This window comes from Tachypleus tridentatus, chromosome 6 (assembly GCF_004210375.1).
Source record: "Tachypleus tridentatus isolate NWPU-2018 chromosome 6, ASM421037v1, whole genome shotgun sequence".
Taxonomy (NCBI): Eukaryota; Metazoa; Arthropoda; class Merostomata; order Xiphosura; family Limulidae; genus Tachypleus; species Tachypleus tridentatus.
The window spans coordinates 127,539,070-127,559,801 of record NC_134830.1 but is presented as its reverse complement, the minus strand read 5'-3'; the positions used below and the strand labels follow the sequence as shown (position 1 = coordinate 127,559,801).

General features: G+C 31.3%; 1 protein-coding gene across 10 annotated transcripts in view; it reads right to left on the bottom strand.

Annotated features, from left to right (window-relative positions):
- LOC143253618 (C-terminal-binding protein-like) overlaps positions 1–20,732 on the bottom strand; it is a 71,073-nt gene that overhangs the window by 38,629 nt on the left and 11,712 nt on the right. For 3 of the 10 annotated variants that reach the window (XM_076507745.1, XM_076507746.1, XM_076507748.1), the window contains exons 2-4: positions 6,836–6,956; positions 3,336–3,484; positions 156–313 (exon numbers count right to left, since the gene is read on the bottom strand). In XM_076507745.1, coding sequence (XP_076363860.1) covers positions 156–313; positions 3,336–3,384 — 207 coding nt within the window. In that variant the 5' untranslated portion in view covers positions 3,385–3,484; positions 6,836–6,956. Of the gene's footprint in view, positions 1–155; positions 314–3,335; positions 3,485–4,691; positions 4,753–6,835; positions 6,957–15,945; positions 16,487–20,732 lie in introns of those variants that run through there. The other 7 variants (XM_076507751.1, XM_076507753.1, XM_076507750.1 and 4 more) reach the window with 6 other exon arrangements.

Here is a 20,732-nt window from a genome sequence, read left to right as displayed (position 1 = left end):
AATGCTCAGTATTAAAGAAAATTGTGGATACACAAGATTTGTACTGAATTTATCAAATTGAGTCACCTTTGCTTCTAAAACATTTTCAAAAACAAACACTTTTAAATTACCTTTTCATCTTTTTCTATCACTGATGAAGTTGCACATATTCTCACCTTTTCATGGATTTCTTGAGTGGACTGAGCATCACAAAAGGCAACAGTTGCCACATCCTTAAGTATAGGCATCTCAACAGAACAGTCTCGACCATCAAATAATGCAACAAGAGGTCGGGAATGTAGAGGGCCATTAGCTATTGGTCCACGAGCTCCAACTGTAAAAAGTTTTATCCTTAAATGATTATTTAAGTAGTTGAGAAACTGCTCTTTTTTCTAAAATACAAAGTTAAAAAGTAAAATTAGGCCAAGTTAGTCATTATAAATTAATATCCATGCCAAAATAATATATATAGTAATACTCTTAAAAGTTATTAATGCTTTTTATACATTTACATAAAGAAGTAACCTCTAACAATAACATTGATGCCAAATTTGAAATGAGATATTATTCATATCAAACCAGCAAAGTTTTGTGAATGCTTTCAAACTGTACATAGATTTGTGAAACACAATAACTGTAACACAAGAAATAAATGTACTTATGAAAAACTACATTTATACATGTTACATTTATTAAAACCATATGCTACCACACTGGTTTTTCCAACTTAATTTCTGAACAAATAATTATTATTAAAGGTTTTGTTTGTTTAACATATACTTGGCCTTGACAAACAGTGGTTTTACATTACTACGAGCAAACATGCCATTATCTATGAAAAGCAGTTCATACTGTTCTACTCTTAACAAGTTAAGCCTCCTGCTTTAAAAATATTAACTTACATCATTTACAAAACAGTTACATAAACAGCAGACAACTCAGAAATGATTAGCTACCAAAGTTAAGCTTAAATTAATTCAGCTCTGCTGTTAGATTTAGTAACATACAATCTCATAATCTGATTCCATTTATACTTCTATATACATGATATTCAATGCACAGCTTTCAAACCCATTTTCCAACATCTTAAAATACTAAAGTACCTGACAATAAAAACAGAAATAAAATCCTAATATACATACTGTTTTTCCAGAAATAACTAATATAGAATTTTTTTTAAATATTTTTTTATCTACAAACATTTTTGAGAAGCCCACAACTGACACATTAAATACAGGTCTGGTACTAGGTAATTACTACTCTAAACAGTATTTCTCACTGCATTCAACTCCAATTGTGCAATAAAATCCCAAGGCTAAATACCAATTCAAGTTTATGTATATATATTCACTTTTTTTAAAGCCTGAAGAACTGTTACAGTAATAATTACACATAACCTTTAATCCAAATTAAAGATTTTACTTTTCTTGCTTTCAGTGAAATGAAATTTCACATTACTTCTTCAAATCTCATTTAAGAGCAATTTCCTGTTCATTCAAAATAGCTACAAGTCTAACAGTCTTGACTGTGTCATATTTGATATCAGACAGGTTTTAATGAATTTAGATTTGTAAAATATTTTTTCTGGAATAAGAATGGCAATGGGCAATTTTCAATATGATACAAATGTTAAGAAACAACAATGCTAATCTGCAATACACTACTCAACTCATTTTCATAAGTCTAAATGAGAATATCTCCATTTCCTCACACAGTTTTGTTGCACTGAATCAGATCCTTTATCACCTAATAAGCCAACTTAAAAATTAACCCAGTTTTAGCATATCCCTTGAACTAAATTTCAGCAATTCACCAAGAGTAGAAGAAACTAAACAATAAGCTAGGCTCCTGTCATTAGTTGAAAGCTCTTTTCCAAAGATTAAGTTTCTGTGGTGAATGTTTTGTTTTAAAAGTTGACCTTCATGTTTTGCTATGAATAATTTCATCATAACTTTCATATAAAAACTGTCTTTTTCAAAGGCAAATATTTTCTTGTAAAAATTTTCACATGATTTTCATTTTTTCTGCAAGCTTCCTTGCATCTTGACTTTGTGCAATTTTCCTCTTTTTTAAGTGCCTTTGTCATCAAAAATTGTGGTTTCTTACTTTCTGAGATGACACATCAATAAAGTTGTAGCACTGGTAAACTCACTAATTTTATCAGTAGTTTTTTAACTCATCTAATAACAGTTCTTTTACTTCCTTTTAAATGTTCCGAATTTCTAAACCTCACAAAGAGTATCCATTGGTTTTTCACATCTGTAGCTTTTTCTACTTTTCTTTAATTATATTAAGCATTAAAAGACTGTGCCTCCCATTCAATGTTTAAACATTTTTGAGTATGACTACTTTGTTGCCAGTTTTTTAGCTATATTAACCTTTATTACACTTAAAAGTAACTTTTCTTAAAGACATTTTGGAGCAGTATGCCTCCTAAAAACTTATACTTTATCAAACTAATGTCAAAAATAAAGATTCCCAGTGGCCTTCTAAAATATTTTCAGAAGTTTGTTTTTTAACACATATTTAGAATATTCCACCTCATTTTTGACTAAATATCTCAAGAAAGTGTTGAACTAGGATAAAATACATAGGTGATATAAGAACACTGCAACTGTAGCAATTTAATGCATCTATAAAATTACTGCTTGCATGTGTAAAGATTTAAAAAAATTATCCTATACTGTATCAACAGCTTTGAATATAAAGGAACTGACCACTTTGAAATTATCACAGCATTCTGAGATTTGTCTACACACTTTCCATTTAAGTTATTCTTCCCCTTCTAAATGACCAAGAATGGCCCAATATTTAGTGTGCTGGACTATGGATCTGAGGTTAGATTCCTGTTACTAAAAATACATGTAAAAAAACAGTTCTGCACTTTGAGGCCATGGATGAATTCTATGAATGATGATCAAACCCTTCTATTACAGCCTGACAAGAGCAGTCCATGGGTTTATCACTTGAAAATTAGGAAAAGCTAATGCATGTAAACTTTCTGTAGCGTTGCACAATATTTAATAAATAAACCCTTTCTGCATTTTGTTCTGTTATTGTGCAATAACAATATAACTTTACAAATTTCTTCAAAGATGAAGTTATATTCTTTACAGCTGTGACAACTTTTTTAATTTGTAAGATTTTGCCATCCTTAGGTAGTTTACAGATATACACAAGTATATATTCTTTCACAAAGAATCATTTAATGTTTTAGGTTATTTTTAAGGTATATGTTTGTTAACAATGGTTATAAAGTGGTTCTATAATACAAAATGTTATATCATTAAAGTTTTTACATGACTTCTTAAATGGTTTTGTATGAAATTCTATACTGAATACTTTGCACAACTTACTTGGCGGATTATCCATTCGGGGTCTCTTCACAGGCTTCTTTTTGTCCATATGTGCAACCAATGAAGGTTTTGTTTTCCTACTGTGTTCAACCTTAGCACCTTCTGCTTGATTTTCTAATTCTTTTTCAACAGAAGACTTATGCAGTGGCCTATATAAATTATTTACACATAAATATACTTCATAAATATAATTTGCTACAAAAGCATTAAATATGATACTCCAGCAGCTATCATAAAGCAAAACTAGATGTATATACTATATTAAAAACCACCATTTACTTATCAACTGAAAATTACCACAAATCATCTAATAAATTAAAATTTACTAAAATTATCCAAGAAAAGTTTAAAGAATTCTGATTAACAAAGAAACTTTTTTAACACTCATCTAATAAATTAAAATTTATTACACTTAGTTTTAATCTATAATAATCTGAAAAAGTTAAAAACTTCTGATTTACAAAAACTATTATTGTTGTTTAAGACTTATAATGTGGGTAAATTAATATGTAAAATTATACATGGAGTTTTCTCTCGTAAAAGTGCTGAAAATTTGCAAATAGAAGTATTTTAATATATAAAGAAAAGTATAATTCTATACAGACTGTTCGAATAACTAGGATAAAGATTATAGCAGTTTCAAAACAAATCTGTAAAAAATAAATAACACAATCAACAAATACTTTCTGCTAAAAATTAGGTTTATTGTTGCAGCACTATTAATTCTGTAGTTTACCATTATATACACATTTGATGAACCTACTACCCCATAACTAAAAATGCATATCTGGCTTAAATCCAGAAAACTCTATTATGTCTTTTTAATGCAATATTGCTTCTGACATCAGATCATAAGACAAAATGCAAAATGTAAGCACATGCTACAAAATACTTGTACAATAAAGTATGTGGGTATCAAAATTATACTTAACTATCACACTGTAGTACAGTGGAGCACCGTTAAGCTGCGATATTTTGGGGGTCAACGTGCTTAACCACGGCTTAAACCTTTGTGACTGAAAAGCCGAAATCGCCAACAGCTCCGCCGAGGAGCCTCATCTGGGTCATTGAGTGATCATTATAATATTAATGTATAGACTATTCAGATATAATTGACAAGTGCCGTTTTAACACAAACAACCAATGCATTGCGATGGTTCGCTTTTCCCTGTAAAATTTCATCTTCCCGTATTACATGCGGGCTGCCATGCCAATATGATATGCTCACTATTAATTCAGAAACTGAAGTGATTTCTATTGGGTTTGTGGCCAATATTTATACAATTCCATAAAAATATCGGATTATCAAATTACAAATAATACTTTAATTATTGATCACTTTTTTCATGGACTTACCGTGGATTAACTTTAATGTATGGAGAGGTGTGATTCGGTAACAATGGCGGCCTCCATAAAGCTGACATAGAGCAGATAAGGTAGATTAATGGTCGATTTCTATTTTAATATATTATATTTATTTCCCAAATTAAAGCAAATCCTTTTTAAATATCCCCTTGAAGTTATAAAGACAAGGAGAGTGTGAGAAACTTTAAAAAGCCAGGTAATAGATTTAATACATCAAAAATTTTGGGACAAGACTTGCTACAGCGGCTTAAGCGATTTCGCGGTTTACTGATCCGTGGCTTAATGGCGCTCCACTGTATTATTTATCTGTTAAAACTGATAATTGTCTTACAAGAGATGGAAGGCAGACATGATTTTTGTATAATACATCACTTATGCTTTTCTTGGGTCAATGTGGTTTTATTTTTATGACAACGATATTTACTCTCAAGCAAGAGATACTTTAAAATCTAAACATTTTATGAATTTACATTGAAGAGTTTCATCAACACAGCTAATATGTTAATTCAATTATTCCTTAAAATTAGACATTCGTGCCAGTTACACATATTACATGCAATAAAAACTTTCACAGTTAGAACAATGTGTTAAATGGTACATCTGAGCTTATATTACATGCATTATAATAACTGACTTTATTTAAAGATATGAAATAGTAATGTGAATTGAAAAGTACACTTGTACAAGTTTTTGAACTTAATCTACTAATATATTTTAATACATTTAAATATACTGAGGATAGGTTCTGTTGAAAAATTTAGTCAAAGTGTTTTTCAATAGATATTATAGTTTCTTTGTTAAAGCTCTAACCAAGTGGTAAAATGCAGAACCAAACTGTTAATCTATTTAAAGATATTTAAGTTACTTGATCAATTTTTAAAGGAAAATAAAATTATATAACATACAGTTTATACAGTTCTTCAGTTTTATCAGAATATGTACAGAGCAAACACTGTTGACCTAACTAACCCCAACTTTTCAGCTTGCTGTATAAAGTATATTCTAAAACTCCATATCATGCATTTATGCCAATTCCTAGACTTTTCTAGTTTTATTTGGTTGTGAAATTATTACATAATTGACTTAATCAATAATTGTCAGGTAAGCTAATCAATTAATTAAAACTCTGATTAGTGTTTGCAATTATTACTGTTTTCAAACTGATTATATCATTGTCATGAAAATAATCAATTAATTAAAACTCTGATTAGTGTTTGCAATTATTACTGTTTTCAAACTGATTATATCATTGTCATGAAAATAATCAATCAATCATAATTTATTAGTATTTTTTATTATTCCAATTACCAACTAATCAACATAAGCATTGCCATTACATTTGTTTGTTGTCAGTCAAAAATTCTATAATGGGCTATTTGTGCAGTGCCCAATTTTAGCCTTATAATTTTTTCACTGCAAATTTGTTTAGCTTTAGGGATTTAAGGGTCTTGCATTTGATTCACATTGACATGAAAATCCCTTAAACTGCCAATTTTTCTTTTTGCTTGCACATACTACAGTTTGAAGATCACTGTATGATCAATAAATCAAATATCAATTGTTGCTGCTATTGATTAGCATATTCCACTAATTTCCAAGCTGTATAATTTAGTTAAGTACTTTGTGCCTATGCCTCCAAATGTATTAACAATTTTTTTACTTCCAAACAAGTTTTTACAAGACCCAAGTTAAAACATTCTTACTTTGAATTACTAAATCTGTGATTTTTATCAATACATTATTAAATTACTTTTTACACCAAATACACAAATACACTCAATACAAAACTAATAAAAAAGTATACAGTCAAAATCATTTTTTGCCAAAAATGAAGTTTATCATTAATAAATCTGAATAACACATTTGCAATTAAATATACTATTTGGACTAACCATTTAATTGTTTCAGTAATCTAATTTTTTTAATAATCAAAAAGAGGAAGAAAGAAAGTGAGCAATGATAAACATTTTATATTATCTTTGATATAATTATTCCCAGAAAATTTCTGTTAGAAAACCTCAGGACTTATTGTTTTCACTTGGTAATATTTATCAGTTAAGAAAATAACTTCAGCACAGTTAACAAACCTTCCAACAGGGCAAGTTAATTATAATTTAAAGGTTGTAAACACTTACTGCAGCAGAGGTCAGGCTAGAGAAGCCTGCCTCTTGTTTTTTTCACAGTAGAAGAGACAACTTAAGAACCACCATACACAGAAAGCATGTTCCACAAATGCACTTATTTTGATATGCTCTTCTGAAAGTAAACAAAAAAAAATGTTTTAAATAACCCTATGTGAGATAAAGTTAAATTAACTACTAACAATCCTGACACAAACTTTACACCAATTTCATTCAAGAAAAGTTCTGACAAAATACTAGTTTTATTTTGCCAGCTAATAGTAATTCAATATACAGTAAATTTTATTAAATGATAAAATATTCAAGTTTGTTTTTTGGTAGACTTTATCTAGAATACTACACCAAGTACTAATTGTATACAGACATTTCTTTCTAATACTTAAGAAAATCCAATCATACATATAATTGCAATATACAATATACAAGCTAAATACATACTTTCTGTTATCTTTAATCAATGTACATTTTAACCTGTACCTGAAATGTGTTATATACTAATATAACATGGTACGCAATGCTGGATGAAATCTCAAATTTTGACTTCAGCATACACTGACATTCTCTTATTCAAGTGAAGTGACATATAATAAACTGCATATATTCCATTATTTAATTTATGTAGTGCATACTGGTGCATAGAAGACATAAATACTAAAAATAAATGACCTTATGACACCAAAACATTTTTATTTAATTAGACGCTCAACATTTTGCTTTACAGCTTCTTCAGGAGTGCTTACTGAAACAAACTTAGACAATTCAAAGCATCAAATAGTTTAAATAATGAAGTTCTGCACTGTCAGTTTCATTTGTTTCAATGAACACTCCTAAAAAAAAAAATGTTGAGTGTATAATTAAATAACAAAATTTTTGTGTTATAAGGTTATTTCTAGTATCCATGTATTCTATATTTCTGCAAGAGCATTTAAATTTGTATACAAGCATAAAATGCTTCTCTCAGCACACTATCTTCATATTTAAACAAAGTTTCATTTAGTAACTAGTTTAGAAAACTTTTTATAGTTGTAGATGTCCAATTATTTCATTAATTAGATTTCAATTGTATATTCTCTAGTTTACTTAATGCTTCGGTAATTATCTATTACAGAAAATTAATTTATGGTCATCTAATACATACTGATTAATAATGAAGTTAAGAAATTCTTTTATTCTTGTTACCTCTTTATAAAATATCTTATAACTACCAGCAACTCTGCAAGACCCAATCTATGGCTGTTAGAGTGAAAATTTACTTGAGGTCTAAACAAATATAGATGCCAGCTGGATAAACATGATAAAGCACAGTGCAAAAGTACCTTTCATATTTTTTACTGAAATCTCAACCTTTATGACCTCATAGACAGCCATGTTCTAAATTGAGTTCACATAAAAAAAAAATTTATTTACTAAACTGTTATAATGTGTATTCAACCCTGTAAAAGTTGACTAATGAAAAGTGCCAATACTTAAACTGATATCATTATGATATAAAACTATCCAAAATGGTATGTTTAATTATAATTCTCCTTTGTCTAAGGCCTTTACAAACCATCAAGTGCAATTTTATGTGAAGTTGAGATAATAAGACTGTGTGAACCAAACTTTTATGTTCAATGTTTTTGATCCTGTTGTCAGAATGACTCTGCACAACCATTGATTCTTTATCCAGTGCTAGTACTGTGTGATATTGTCTCCCTGACACAAAAAACATGGAAACTTTGTAAAATCAGATTGTTTACCTAACAACAGACTTAAGCCTCCACAAAGTACCCAACCATGTTCTTTGTATTTGACCTTATTTAAGAAGTTCAAACCTTTTATACATTTCTTTTTAGTGAACTGAATGAGCAACAGGAACAAATGCACGTTACCATTGTGAAGCAGAACACCTTTTATATTTCTTTTAAAGGAATCAATGAACAATTGGCACTCACTTGGTTCATAGAATGGGGCTCCTAGCATTGGTATTAATCGAGCAACATGTTTGGAATAAGCCAGCAAATATTCTTGCAAAAGGTATGGAATAAACTCTTCCTAACAATTTCTGTACCAATAAAATTATGTCCCTAGATAAAGTAAGTTCTCAGCCCAAAGTCTGGACACTCCAGAATCACTGAAAATGGATCTTTGGAAGGCCAAAATCTCTCATTGAATCAAGTTCATCTTGTGTGAAAAGTTGTAGATCACCAGATATTTCAGGTTGAAAACAATCCCTATCATCATTTCTATTTACATCAGATTCAGAATCAAATAAAACTGTATCAAGAGTCTGGAAAAATAGGTACCATTCCATCAGGTCTTATAGATTGAAGATTTGGATAAAATAATTTCATTTTTGAGTATTGTAGCCTTGCATGTTACATGACCATAAACAGCCATCATCTCTGTTGTTCTTAAGCTCATGCCAGATTATTGGAATTCCAAAAGGCAAAAGATATTTTTTTACCTTTAGTCCACTGCCTCAACTCTTTGACACAAATGGTGCAAACTTTATGCAGAGTCCATAATTTGTCATTCCCCATGTTTTATTCCAAATCATGCATAATCTGATTTTTTGATGAACTTTGTAATGTTTTGCTTTTGTTTTTTACAACTGACTTACCACAAATATAGCAGAATATGTTTGAGTCCATTACCAAATCTCTTGTTACCATAATGATGAATAGATAATAGTGAAAAAAAAATCTCCAGGTGTATGCACAAACAAATACTATCCAGAAATGACACATCATACGGACTAGTAACTTTTTATACACTAGCCATGTGTTTCTCATGGGTTCTAGAATGATCAATAAGACACTTCATGAGTGGTCTTACCAATGGTTGTCAACATTTTTAGCACAAGAAAATGTGACCGAATTTCAATGAAAATTGTACACTTGTGTAAAAAAATATATAGATGACATTCTGTGAGAAACCTGTATGTGATGGAAAAAAATGAATATCATTTATTAATTTGATGCACAGGAATTGCTACAGAACATGTAATAATTTCAAAACATTAATTAAATCTTCAGCAGACCTGTGTAATCTTAAGGAATTACAATGAGCCTCTAAATTTTGGCAATATTCTGCATGTTAGAAAATTTACCATCATCAATGTAATGTCATATTGTAACAACTCATTAGCTAAGATATATCCTAGCATCCATTTATATACATAATTCAGTTTAATTATTTCAATACAAGTTCTTTCACAAAATGTATCTATAAACAAAACTACATTTTTCTTTCAATACATAACCACTAAGTAATCACTTTTATCTTATTCCTACCACTTCAAAGATAAAAATTACTTAGGTTTAATATAATTATACAACATTCAACAATAGCATTCATTTACATATGCTCTTGTGTATGTATTTTGTTATAGCAAAGCCACACCAAACTATCTTCTGTGTCCACTGAGAGGAACTGAGCCCCTGATTTTAACATTATTATAAATATAAAGACTTACGGCTTTCCCACTGGGGACTTATACTATCACCCACGTTTAAAGTTCCAAAGAACCTTTAAATACATAGTGTTTTCTCAAGTTTTTTAAGATAAATTTTAGAAAATTCAAAAACAATGGACAAATATGTTGTATACTGATGAAAAACTGTAATGTTCAAACCCCTAGAACCCTTTATCTGCTACTGAATAATACTCTTAGAATGAATTCTTTACTTCACCTGTACTCATAACATTTTATAAGTGTTCACAATGAACACTTTGAAGTGAAGTTAGTTGCAAGCAAAACTGCTTGCTTTATGACCACATGCATCAAGATTAGTTAATGCACAGTCCTGTAGACTTGGTATATATGGATTGAAAAAAGGACAATGGAAACATATAAGACAGACACATTAACAAGTAACAAATCCCAAAATCCTTATTTGCCCACTGTTTCCAAAACATGCATAAAACTAATTTCTCAGGCATTAATGAAAAATGCAACAGCAAACAACTGAGTACAAACACAACTGTCTATTTTCTCTATCATTTTCATGTTGTAACAAGTTTTACAAAATGTTAAAAAGTTGAGTACAGAAGTAACTAACTAGTTCTTAGTATGATGAATAAATACCAGATTTCACAAAATTGAATATATGTATATATATATATCCAACAACACATCACATGTAGAAGTAGCTATAGGCAGAATGTCTGATGTTATCAACACAGGTCACCTCAATAAGCTGTCTCAATAGCTGTGATCCTTTAACAGACTTCCATTTACAACACATCATATTCAGCACTTTTTGGACATCACAAAATAATCACTGGCAGAATTTAACTAAATTAAAACTATACAAAATTAATAGTCATGCCATCACTACATTATATAGCAATAAAAACTCAGACCATTGAGCTAAGTACAATACTCCAGTATATTGTCTGCCTGCCAAAACAAAAAGTTGAAATATCCTGATATCCAATTACGGGTCAATATGTCACTACAGTTGGCATCATAGAAAAATATAACAGGCAAAAACTGGCAAAACAAAGACTTTTCGACATAGCTTCATGACAGTCCAATTCATATTTTGTACTGCAATTCCGTCATTACAAATGGTAGACCTACATACACACTTAAGTAAACAGGAGATATCTGGCAAGTATTACATGACCAGCTCTGAAAAAATTCCCCCCACTTGCCTGGACAAGGTAAAAAATTTTCACAAAATGTTAGACAAACATTTTACCTTTCAAAATTATTCTACCACAGCTCAGATGAATTTCTGAGCTACTAGCAATCCTCATATCCTACTAACTGTTAGTTATCTAATATTACATCTATTAAAACCAGTTATCCTAACTGTAATAATCAGGGGCTTAATCATATGCTATATACATTTCACTGTGAAACACCACTTCCTTTCAGTCACAAATTTTATAATTGACTGTCCCAATTGCTGGTAATTTAGACAATTTTCACAGTAGTAATGCTGCTCCCCAAATAGTGACTTCTAGTCTGACTACAACCAACATCTTCACCCTTATCAAAACACTGGGTAGATTCAAGCAATGAACCATGAAGATTCAATAATAGACACTACACATTGCCTGTCCTTGAATCTGTTCATTCCAGACAATGACCTGCCTGAATTGTTTAAGAAAATGGTTTTTGGCTGTATCATTAAATACAGATTGAGAGATATACTTAAGTTCACTAGAAAAGATTCTGTGGCTTCAGCATAACTCTTTTCTCCCTGCACGACAAACTAACAAAAGGCTGAGATGCTAAAAATCAGAGATACAATGCAAGAGGTATACATATGAATATACACTCAGACAAACATTAGGTTCCTGCTGCTGAATGGCAGAATGATGAGTTGCTTTGGACAGCTTACCTATGGGCTCTGTATGATTCCTTAAAGCATACATTCCATCGCATAGACCCATAGCTTTACAGGGACCAATATCTACATCAGCACAGCTCAGGGTGGGAAACAGACTACTACTGGCACTTAACTAGCAATGGTCACAGCTGGGGTTAGGTTACTCTGGTCATCAAATTTAGGGAGTTATGTACAGAATGCTTTATTTGGTATCAGATAGCAAGTTACCATGATGACCCTCAGTCAACCTAGCCTGCTGTGCAACAAGAGATATCCTCAGGTAGAAAACAGAAATACTGACTGTCCCAAAATTTTGCCAGTTTTCCTTCCCAAGATCTTGGATATAGTGAAAATGCAGTCACAGACTTTAGACGTATTAATGAAAGCCTGAAATCCAAAACAAAAATTATCTGATACCCAACTGCTCTTTCAGACAACCATCTAACTTCATTAACTAACCACGAATTCTTACTTGTGGTTATGTCCACTGACTGGCTGAAAATGCCTAAGAAGTTTAGAAGTGCATGGGAAATACACTTACAGAATAAAAATGGAAAATACTGTAAAAGCCAATTCTGACCACAGCAAAAAAAATTCACACCTTTCTACCTATATTTTGGAATAGGTGCATTAAAGTTTTACAGAAATGTTATGCAAAGTTAAGTTGTATTTACTGATTTTGAGAGAGTTATGAAAACTAATAAGAGAGACTGTGCACAGTGTATGACAATGTGAAACAATATTTGTTAAAAACAAAACAATACAATTGGCAAGTGGAAAAAAAGGTCACCTTTACCAGAGATTTGAAAGCTCTATATGGAAAAGTAAATTTCTTTAATCTTTGTGACAAATTGCAGATATATTTAAAAACTATTCCTGACTCAGAAAATGTAGCATTATGTACAAAGAACAATAACATTTTTCTAAGGTTGAATTCACTGTTGGTCATTCCTACTGAAAAACAAGGTAGGTTTGTCATTCAGATGTATCACTTGATCAGGCAGTAGAAAACCTCTATTTCCTTTACAGAAATCTTTCCCATGAAAAGGGCACATGTGACACCCAAAGTGAACGAACAAGAACAATAGGTAAATATAATGAACAAAATTTACCACTTTCCTTGACTAATATTTTGTTAAAATTACACACACCATTGTATATTTCTTCTCTTTCTTTTTTTTTACATTATAAAGCTAAAGTTACATAGTCATCTAGTGTGCTTAAATACTACAGTAGGTACAATCAATGTAACAAACTAATGTCTTACTGAACTGCATAGAACTAACTTTTGATGAGCATTTAGGACTATCCAGACAAGACTGAATCAAAAGCTCATACAGAAGTCTCCCAGATGTCATCAAATGGAAAAGGTTTTCAAAATTTCGTGGTAGCTAAGCAGGTATGTTTATGTTTAAACAATTTGATAAGACATATTCAGAGATTTTGAATACAGCAGCTATAAATAAACAATACAATATTTATCATTATAAATAAGCAACAAAATTAATAGATCATGACCAATGCTATAAACAGAGGATGAGATCCAACACACAGCATCAATTCTGTAAAGCAAGGAAATAAAAACTTACATAAAGTTGGATAATGTTGCAGGAAGCAGGAGGTGAGAGGAGGAAGTTTCATCTTACTGTTTATTTATTTATTTATTTTTGAATTTCGCACAAAGCTACTCGAGGGCTATCTGTGCTAGCTGTCCCTAATTTAGCAGTGTAAGACTAGAGGGAAGGCAGCTAGTCATCACCATCCACCGCCAACTCTTTTACCAAAGAATAGTGGGATTGACCGTCACATTATAACACCCTCATGGCTGAAAGGGTGAGAATGTTTGGCATGACGGGGATGCGAACCCGCGACCCTCAGATTACGAGTCGCACGCCTTAACACACTTGACCATGCCAGGCCTCATCTTACTGAACAAACACAATGCACCCAACCTACCCTGTGTGACAGAAACAAAACCATGATTAATGTATAACAACCAGCATGCTATGACCTCATCGATTCCAATGCTTTTATATCTCACAAGGCAACAATGAAATGAATGTATTACCTTGTGTTGTTTAGCTTTGGGTATGGAATTTTCAATATGTAATGTCACTTGAAATTCACTTTATTATCAAAATACACTATTATATGTTTATGATAGAGCAAACGACAACATCTCCTTACTTTATTAACTGCAACTTCATCCAAACTGCTTTTATGAGGACAATTAATTGAGATTTGCATCACAAAATATTTCATTAATTGCAACTATTTGTACATGACTTGTCATAAACTAAATAACTAACAGAATGCTAAGTAAGATTTAAAATGGTTTTTGTCCTGGTAACACCAAAACAAACAAAAGCTTCAAGGGGGGTGGCCTCTACTACTTTTGCAGCTCCTAATGCTTTCAACCTTTTCTATACCACTGGCAGAAATATTAAACCACCAACTATCTCTGAATGGATTAAATCAGCTGAAATAGTAAAGACTGGCACTTTTTATTAGTTTCAAAATGGAATCAATTATCACTTCAAAAATAAAATGTGAGTTAAAGTTTTAATTTTATGTACTGCTTATGTGAGGAAACCATTGAAGGGCTAAATGGCCAACTGCTATCCATATATTATAAAATGTCCTTCTTGTTTTCTCTAGTATGAAATGTATTGTTCAGTATTAAATTATGCATATACTTATTATAATTTCCATGATTACAAAAATACAAAAAATAGCAAAATGTAATGTTTTAATTTAACTTGTAAAGATATATTGCAGTATATAGCACACACAAAATTTTGTACACAAAATATAAACTGTAACAATTATATTGAACATTGTACACAAAAGTATCTTTTACATCGATTCAACTTTTCATTGTCTAACTTGGAAATTGCAATAAATAAAGATGTTTCAGCTTTGAGTCCAATTTTCATCATCCAAACAGATAGTTAGATGAAGTAGTACGTAACATCAATCAAAAAGAACAAAATAAGCTCATAAACTTCCCAACTATGATTACAGAAGTACACATTCATGCTTATTCACATACACATACTAATGAAAAGTTGGTTACATGTACAAGACTTGCATTTATGACAACCAGGCCATAGGCATTACCGTTACAAGAAATACAACCCTGGGCCACAATATTACGTTTACATACAACACACACAAGTTTGTGGTATATACAAATGTTCAGCTATATCCTTCTGATAACACTGTAATAGTTAGTTTATGTTGAAGCCTGCTCAAACACTCATGTTGCTTGTTCAAGAATCTTTATCTAACACCACACAAACCATAGTTTCAGGATTCTTATACAAAAGCATGGAGCATGAAAAACACATATGCAGGTCTGTCATTTTTAATCTGACAAAGTATAGATAAAAACTTGCATTTTCAAGTTGGACTTTACACTTCCATTCTAACAATAAATAGTTTAAGACACTAATATTTGTTTAACGAAGGAATTATTTTGCATTTGTATGTAACTACAACACTGTTAATATCATATTTAGCTCAACCTACACTTTTTTCTTCATTACTACATTAACTGGGTTTTTATCATAAATGCATATTTTATTTACATAGGTTGAAATGTGATTAACTATAAAGTAAGTTTAGGAGAAATAAAACACAAACAATTATCCATAATTATGGCTATCCAACAATCAGTACACATTATTGGCCACTACAAGTTTAATAATTAAGAATTCCAGCACGTGACTATTTACTTTTATTTTTATAACATTGAAGATACCATGTAACAAGACTTACAATTAAGGAGCCACAGCTGCTGAAGCGACATTTTCTCACTTATGTAGGCCGGTACTTTGTGAAAATTGAAACATTCAACTACAAATCAAAAACTGGATCACAACAGAAAAAACTAGACAGTTTCTTCAGAAGCAGAATACTTTCATTCATTAAAAGAAAGTAACATCAAACAACTTTTCTCGACCCAAACACGTTGCAACTTTTCGTATTACCCTTCCCTGTATCTGAAGCATGTAGCTGTTACAGCTACGGTAGACGCACTTCGCATTTTTACAAGAGCAGAAAGAAATCTGGTTTCTTGAATCAAGGTCATTCGACCAGTTCGAAAACCAACACGCGTTCACTGAAGCGTTAGCTCGAACTACGGCGGTAGAGATGGCGCCAATACAGTGTGCCACGGAAGATATCTCAAACAAAAGTAACACGTAGATCTGTTTCAAGTTCCAGAACAAGAATTATGCAGTTTAAACATAACCACACAGCCCTACTGATGAACTGACTTTTCAGTAGTTCAATCGGCGCGGAAAGACAAGTTTTATATGTTAGTTCGTGCTCACGTCACTACTAACATTAACATGTGCGCAAAAACCTTGGCTATCATCAACACGTGCAAATCCAACTAAGTTAACTTGCTGAACTTCTTTTTGGAAAAAAATTAATATTAATGCTATCCGGCAGTGTTAAATTTTTGGACTGTTACTTCTTTAAGAATAGAATTAACTTGTAAAGTACGATCCACGACAATAGCGTATTGTACGAAACTATTCAACTCAACAATTTCACAATCATGATCACACATCAAAAGTAGCAGAATAAAAAGCATTACTATAGAAACTTGTGAGTGAGAGAAACGAGTCGTACCAAAGAGCTTCAGACCGGCTGGAATAAGCGATATGTCTGTAAGCTTGACAACTGTTATAATACGACGTGAATTGTACTGAAATGTAATTTTCACCATCTTTTATTTACGTCACAAGGATAATTTAACAAGTTAGCATTTGTTTAACAACATATATTATTACTTATTTGAATTAATCTGCTCATTACAATTTTGAAAAACTGGAGAACCGCAAGATTCTCTGATAACACAACAATGGATACAGTGTACGAGTAAGTGCAAGTTGTAGAACACGTTCAACAATCTTTGGAGTTTGTCTTTGATTTCTTATGAAATAAACCTCTATTTCCCAAAGTATCGACTGTACATCCTTACAAGGACATCACCAGAAGTTTCGTTTCTGTTCGTGGAGCATATTTTCGATATTAAAACCAACAATAGCTTACTAATTTGCGTATTGCTCACACTTTAATTCAAGCCAAATATATAAGTATTTAATGTTAATAAAAAATCACAAACCTAAGGCCTATTTGCAATGACTTAACGTGAAAATACAGTTCACCAACTAAATTTTGTTAACGCTAAAATAGTTGTTCAAGAAACTGATGGTGTAAATAAAAATAACCTGTCAACTCGACAACCGCTGATAAAAGTTCCATTAAGAGGGCCGGAAGTCCAAAATCGAAGTATTTTAACGTAACTACGTTATTAGTATCGTATCCAAGTCGGCTTTATTAGGAGCGCTGATATTATACAAAAGGCCTGCTTTGTCAACGCTGGATACAGTGTAGTTGACTATTATAATTCATTCTTCTTTCGACACACTTGTAAGTTATTATTGTTAGACATATGTTCACGTATATATATGCACTTGAAAGCGCACGTGTTTTACGGAGAATTTGATACTATATTTGTACTTATTACTAAGTTGAAGTTTATGTCAAAATGCGTAAATCATTTTCGAATAACCATTTTGAACTTTATTTAAACTACTACTTCACAAAAGTTTATGTATGTATTCGCTGATAACTGCACTAATTGTCACCAAACCTGGCTTGTAATAAGACAAAGAATCATCGTTCGGATTTCCATCCCCTCTGCACATTCCCCCAAAAGACCTGTTTTCCTCGTACGTTGAACTGATTCATCAACCAGTTAAATATGATAGTTTTATTTGAATCCTTTACGCACTGTTTCGCGCAGCGACAACAAGTAAATACGTGTTAACAACCACAGCCTTCCCAACTGAATTGCTCTAGCCTAAATGAAAACATGAATAATTTACTTTTGCCAGAACGATATCTCAGAGTTGGTTGTTAACCAGTACAGAGTAGTCAGTTTGGTATTTACCACTCCCATTGCACTTAGAAACGATACCGTTCGCCATTCAGTAAGTTTGCATTCGTTACGGTTGTGCTAATTACATTGATTTCGCTATTAACTTACGATAAAACATGGCAGCTTGTGGAATTAATTCTTAGTTTGGGGCTTCATTTAACAGAATACTACACACACACACACACACACACACACAAAACAACATATTCTTTATACTTTGACCTTTCAATAAAGAAGCACAAGCGAAACACTGAAAAATTCAGGTTTATATTATATAAACGATAACGTTCAATTACATAAATATGTCAAAATTATTTTTCAGTTAGCACTATGACAAAAAAAAGAAAAAAATCACGGAAGTTACTGAAACTTATTATTCGTCTTTTACGTATTTACACCCCTATTTAGTAATCAGAGTTACAAACTTCTAATTGTTTTGTTTACTGTATACAGTATTAGGAAAATAGCATCAACTTGTGACCTTACAAACAGTTATCATCAACGTCAGAAACTTTCTACATTATCACTTATAAAATATCCAAAGTTGTGAAGTCAACACATCAACTCTCCAAAGATTCTATCATGCTAACGAAATATTCTGAAAAACAATATAAAAGCTCTGCTTACAAAGTCAGCTATACAGAAAGGATGGCATCCTCAACAGCCAAACTTGAAATTCTTTAGGCAAGTTAAGAATAAATTATTTTATGAGACCTTGGGCATGGTCAGATATATCAATCGAAATGTTTTGACCTCCAACTGTCAATATATCTCAAACCAGTCAAGAGATTATGGAGCTTTGAACTAAAAGTTTGAACTTCAAAAACTATGTGCCATTATGTTGCAGCTAATAAATATATATATACACACACTCACAGTTGGCTATCATTTTTCAGTAGCTGTTGTGAAAATATTTATTCTTCTGCCCCACTTCTCACTTGAATGTATGGTGTGACAGTTAATGTGATATAGTTAGACACACTCACATACAGGAAAATGAAAAAGTTGTTCCTATAAGCTTAAAATGTTAATTATATTTCACATATAATTAAAACCCTAACTGATCTGTCTTCAATATTCCATTTTTAATTCTCTGAATACATAATTCTATACAATAGGAGAGATGTATTATTAAACTACCCTGAAACATGAACTGAAATTTAATTCAAAGTGACCATAAAATTACATGCACATATGCAGCCACAGTTCAGTATGATATTCATAAAAGATTCAGTTGCATAACATGCACAACTATAGTTATAAAAATCCAACACCGAGTAGAACTGGTGTTAAATATACTGGCTTAATAAAATGAATAAGGAACATCTGCAGCATTAAATTAGTATCTGATATAGCTCAACATTTATGCAAGTAAAAATATTAAATAAAAACAAATTGAGTAAATATTTTGATATAGTAAACTGTTGAGACTGAGAAAAATGTTAATACACTGGTGGTCACATAAGACTTTTAGCAGACAATTATATTTCAAAGCCAAATTTCTCCTGTGGCATACGAGTTGACTGTTTTCACTCCTTGGTACCTCCTGAATGGTAGATTTTTTTTAAATTTATTATGCAGCAGTGAACATGTTAAACTGAAATACATACCTATCAATTACTGCTATATTTCCACTTAATACACTATGAAATATAATTGAGATAAAACTTGTAATAACAAGTGTCATAATAAAACATACATAAAGATTCTTTCAGCCCTGAAAAAAACAAAAAATCAACTAATGAAAAACTAAATTTGGGGTCTTTGATATGCTGACAGATAGAGAGCATTTTTCAGAATTGTTTTATTTGTGGTATATGAAGCAATGTTTATTAATATCAATATTACTTTGTTTCCCTCAACCTGATCATGTGATTAAAAACAATGTTTATGAGAAACATTTTTCTATTTATTTTCCTGGTCAGATGTGAGCTTAACTAGTACGCATTTACAACTAGTAATAGTTTACAATCCAAATAAATAGTCGTAATGAAAAGTAAATGTTTTCTTTTAAAAAAATGCAAAATTGTGTATTTTACCAACACTAGATTTCAGAAAATAAAAAACAAAGTTTGAGTAAGTCTTGAACAAAGATTTGTTGAGTATATAATTTTGTAATAAATGCAAAAATTTAAGATGCTGATTTGATGTTGCTATGTTTAAATATTTAAGATTATGGCAGCAGTTAATCTGGCAACAACGAGCACTAAATGTAAATTGTAGCCTGTGGCAACCTCTAACACACTACACTGCAACCATCATGAGCCCTAAAACCACTAACAACAATACCAATGTTGTAGTTTGGAGCAACTTTCAGAACATTCTGCTAATGACAGTAGAATGATAACAGTATGGTGAGTTTATTATATTATCAATGTTGGATATTTTCTTGTATATCTGTAACAAGGTATAATACAATAAAGGAAACCATAGTGCACACTCTGGTTACCAACTGTTCTACAGGGTGTTCAGAAAGTCATTGTGCACTTATATATTTATTAACAGACAAAACTGCACAGTGACTTTCCGAACACCCTGTATTTTCCATAAGACATTCCTAATTACAGATAAAATGTGTTTATGTTTCACTATCAACTGTTGTGAAACTTCA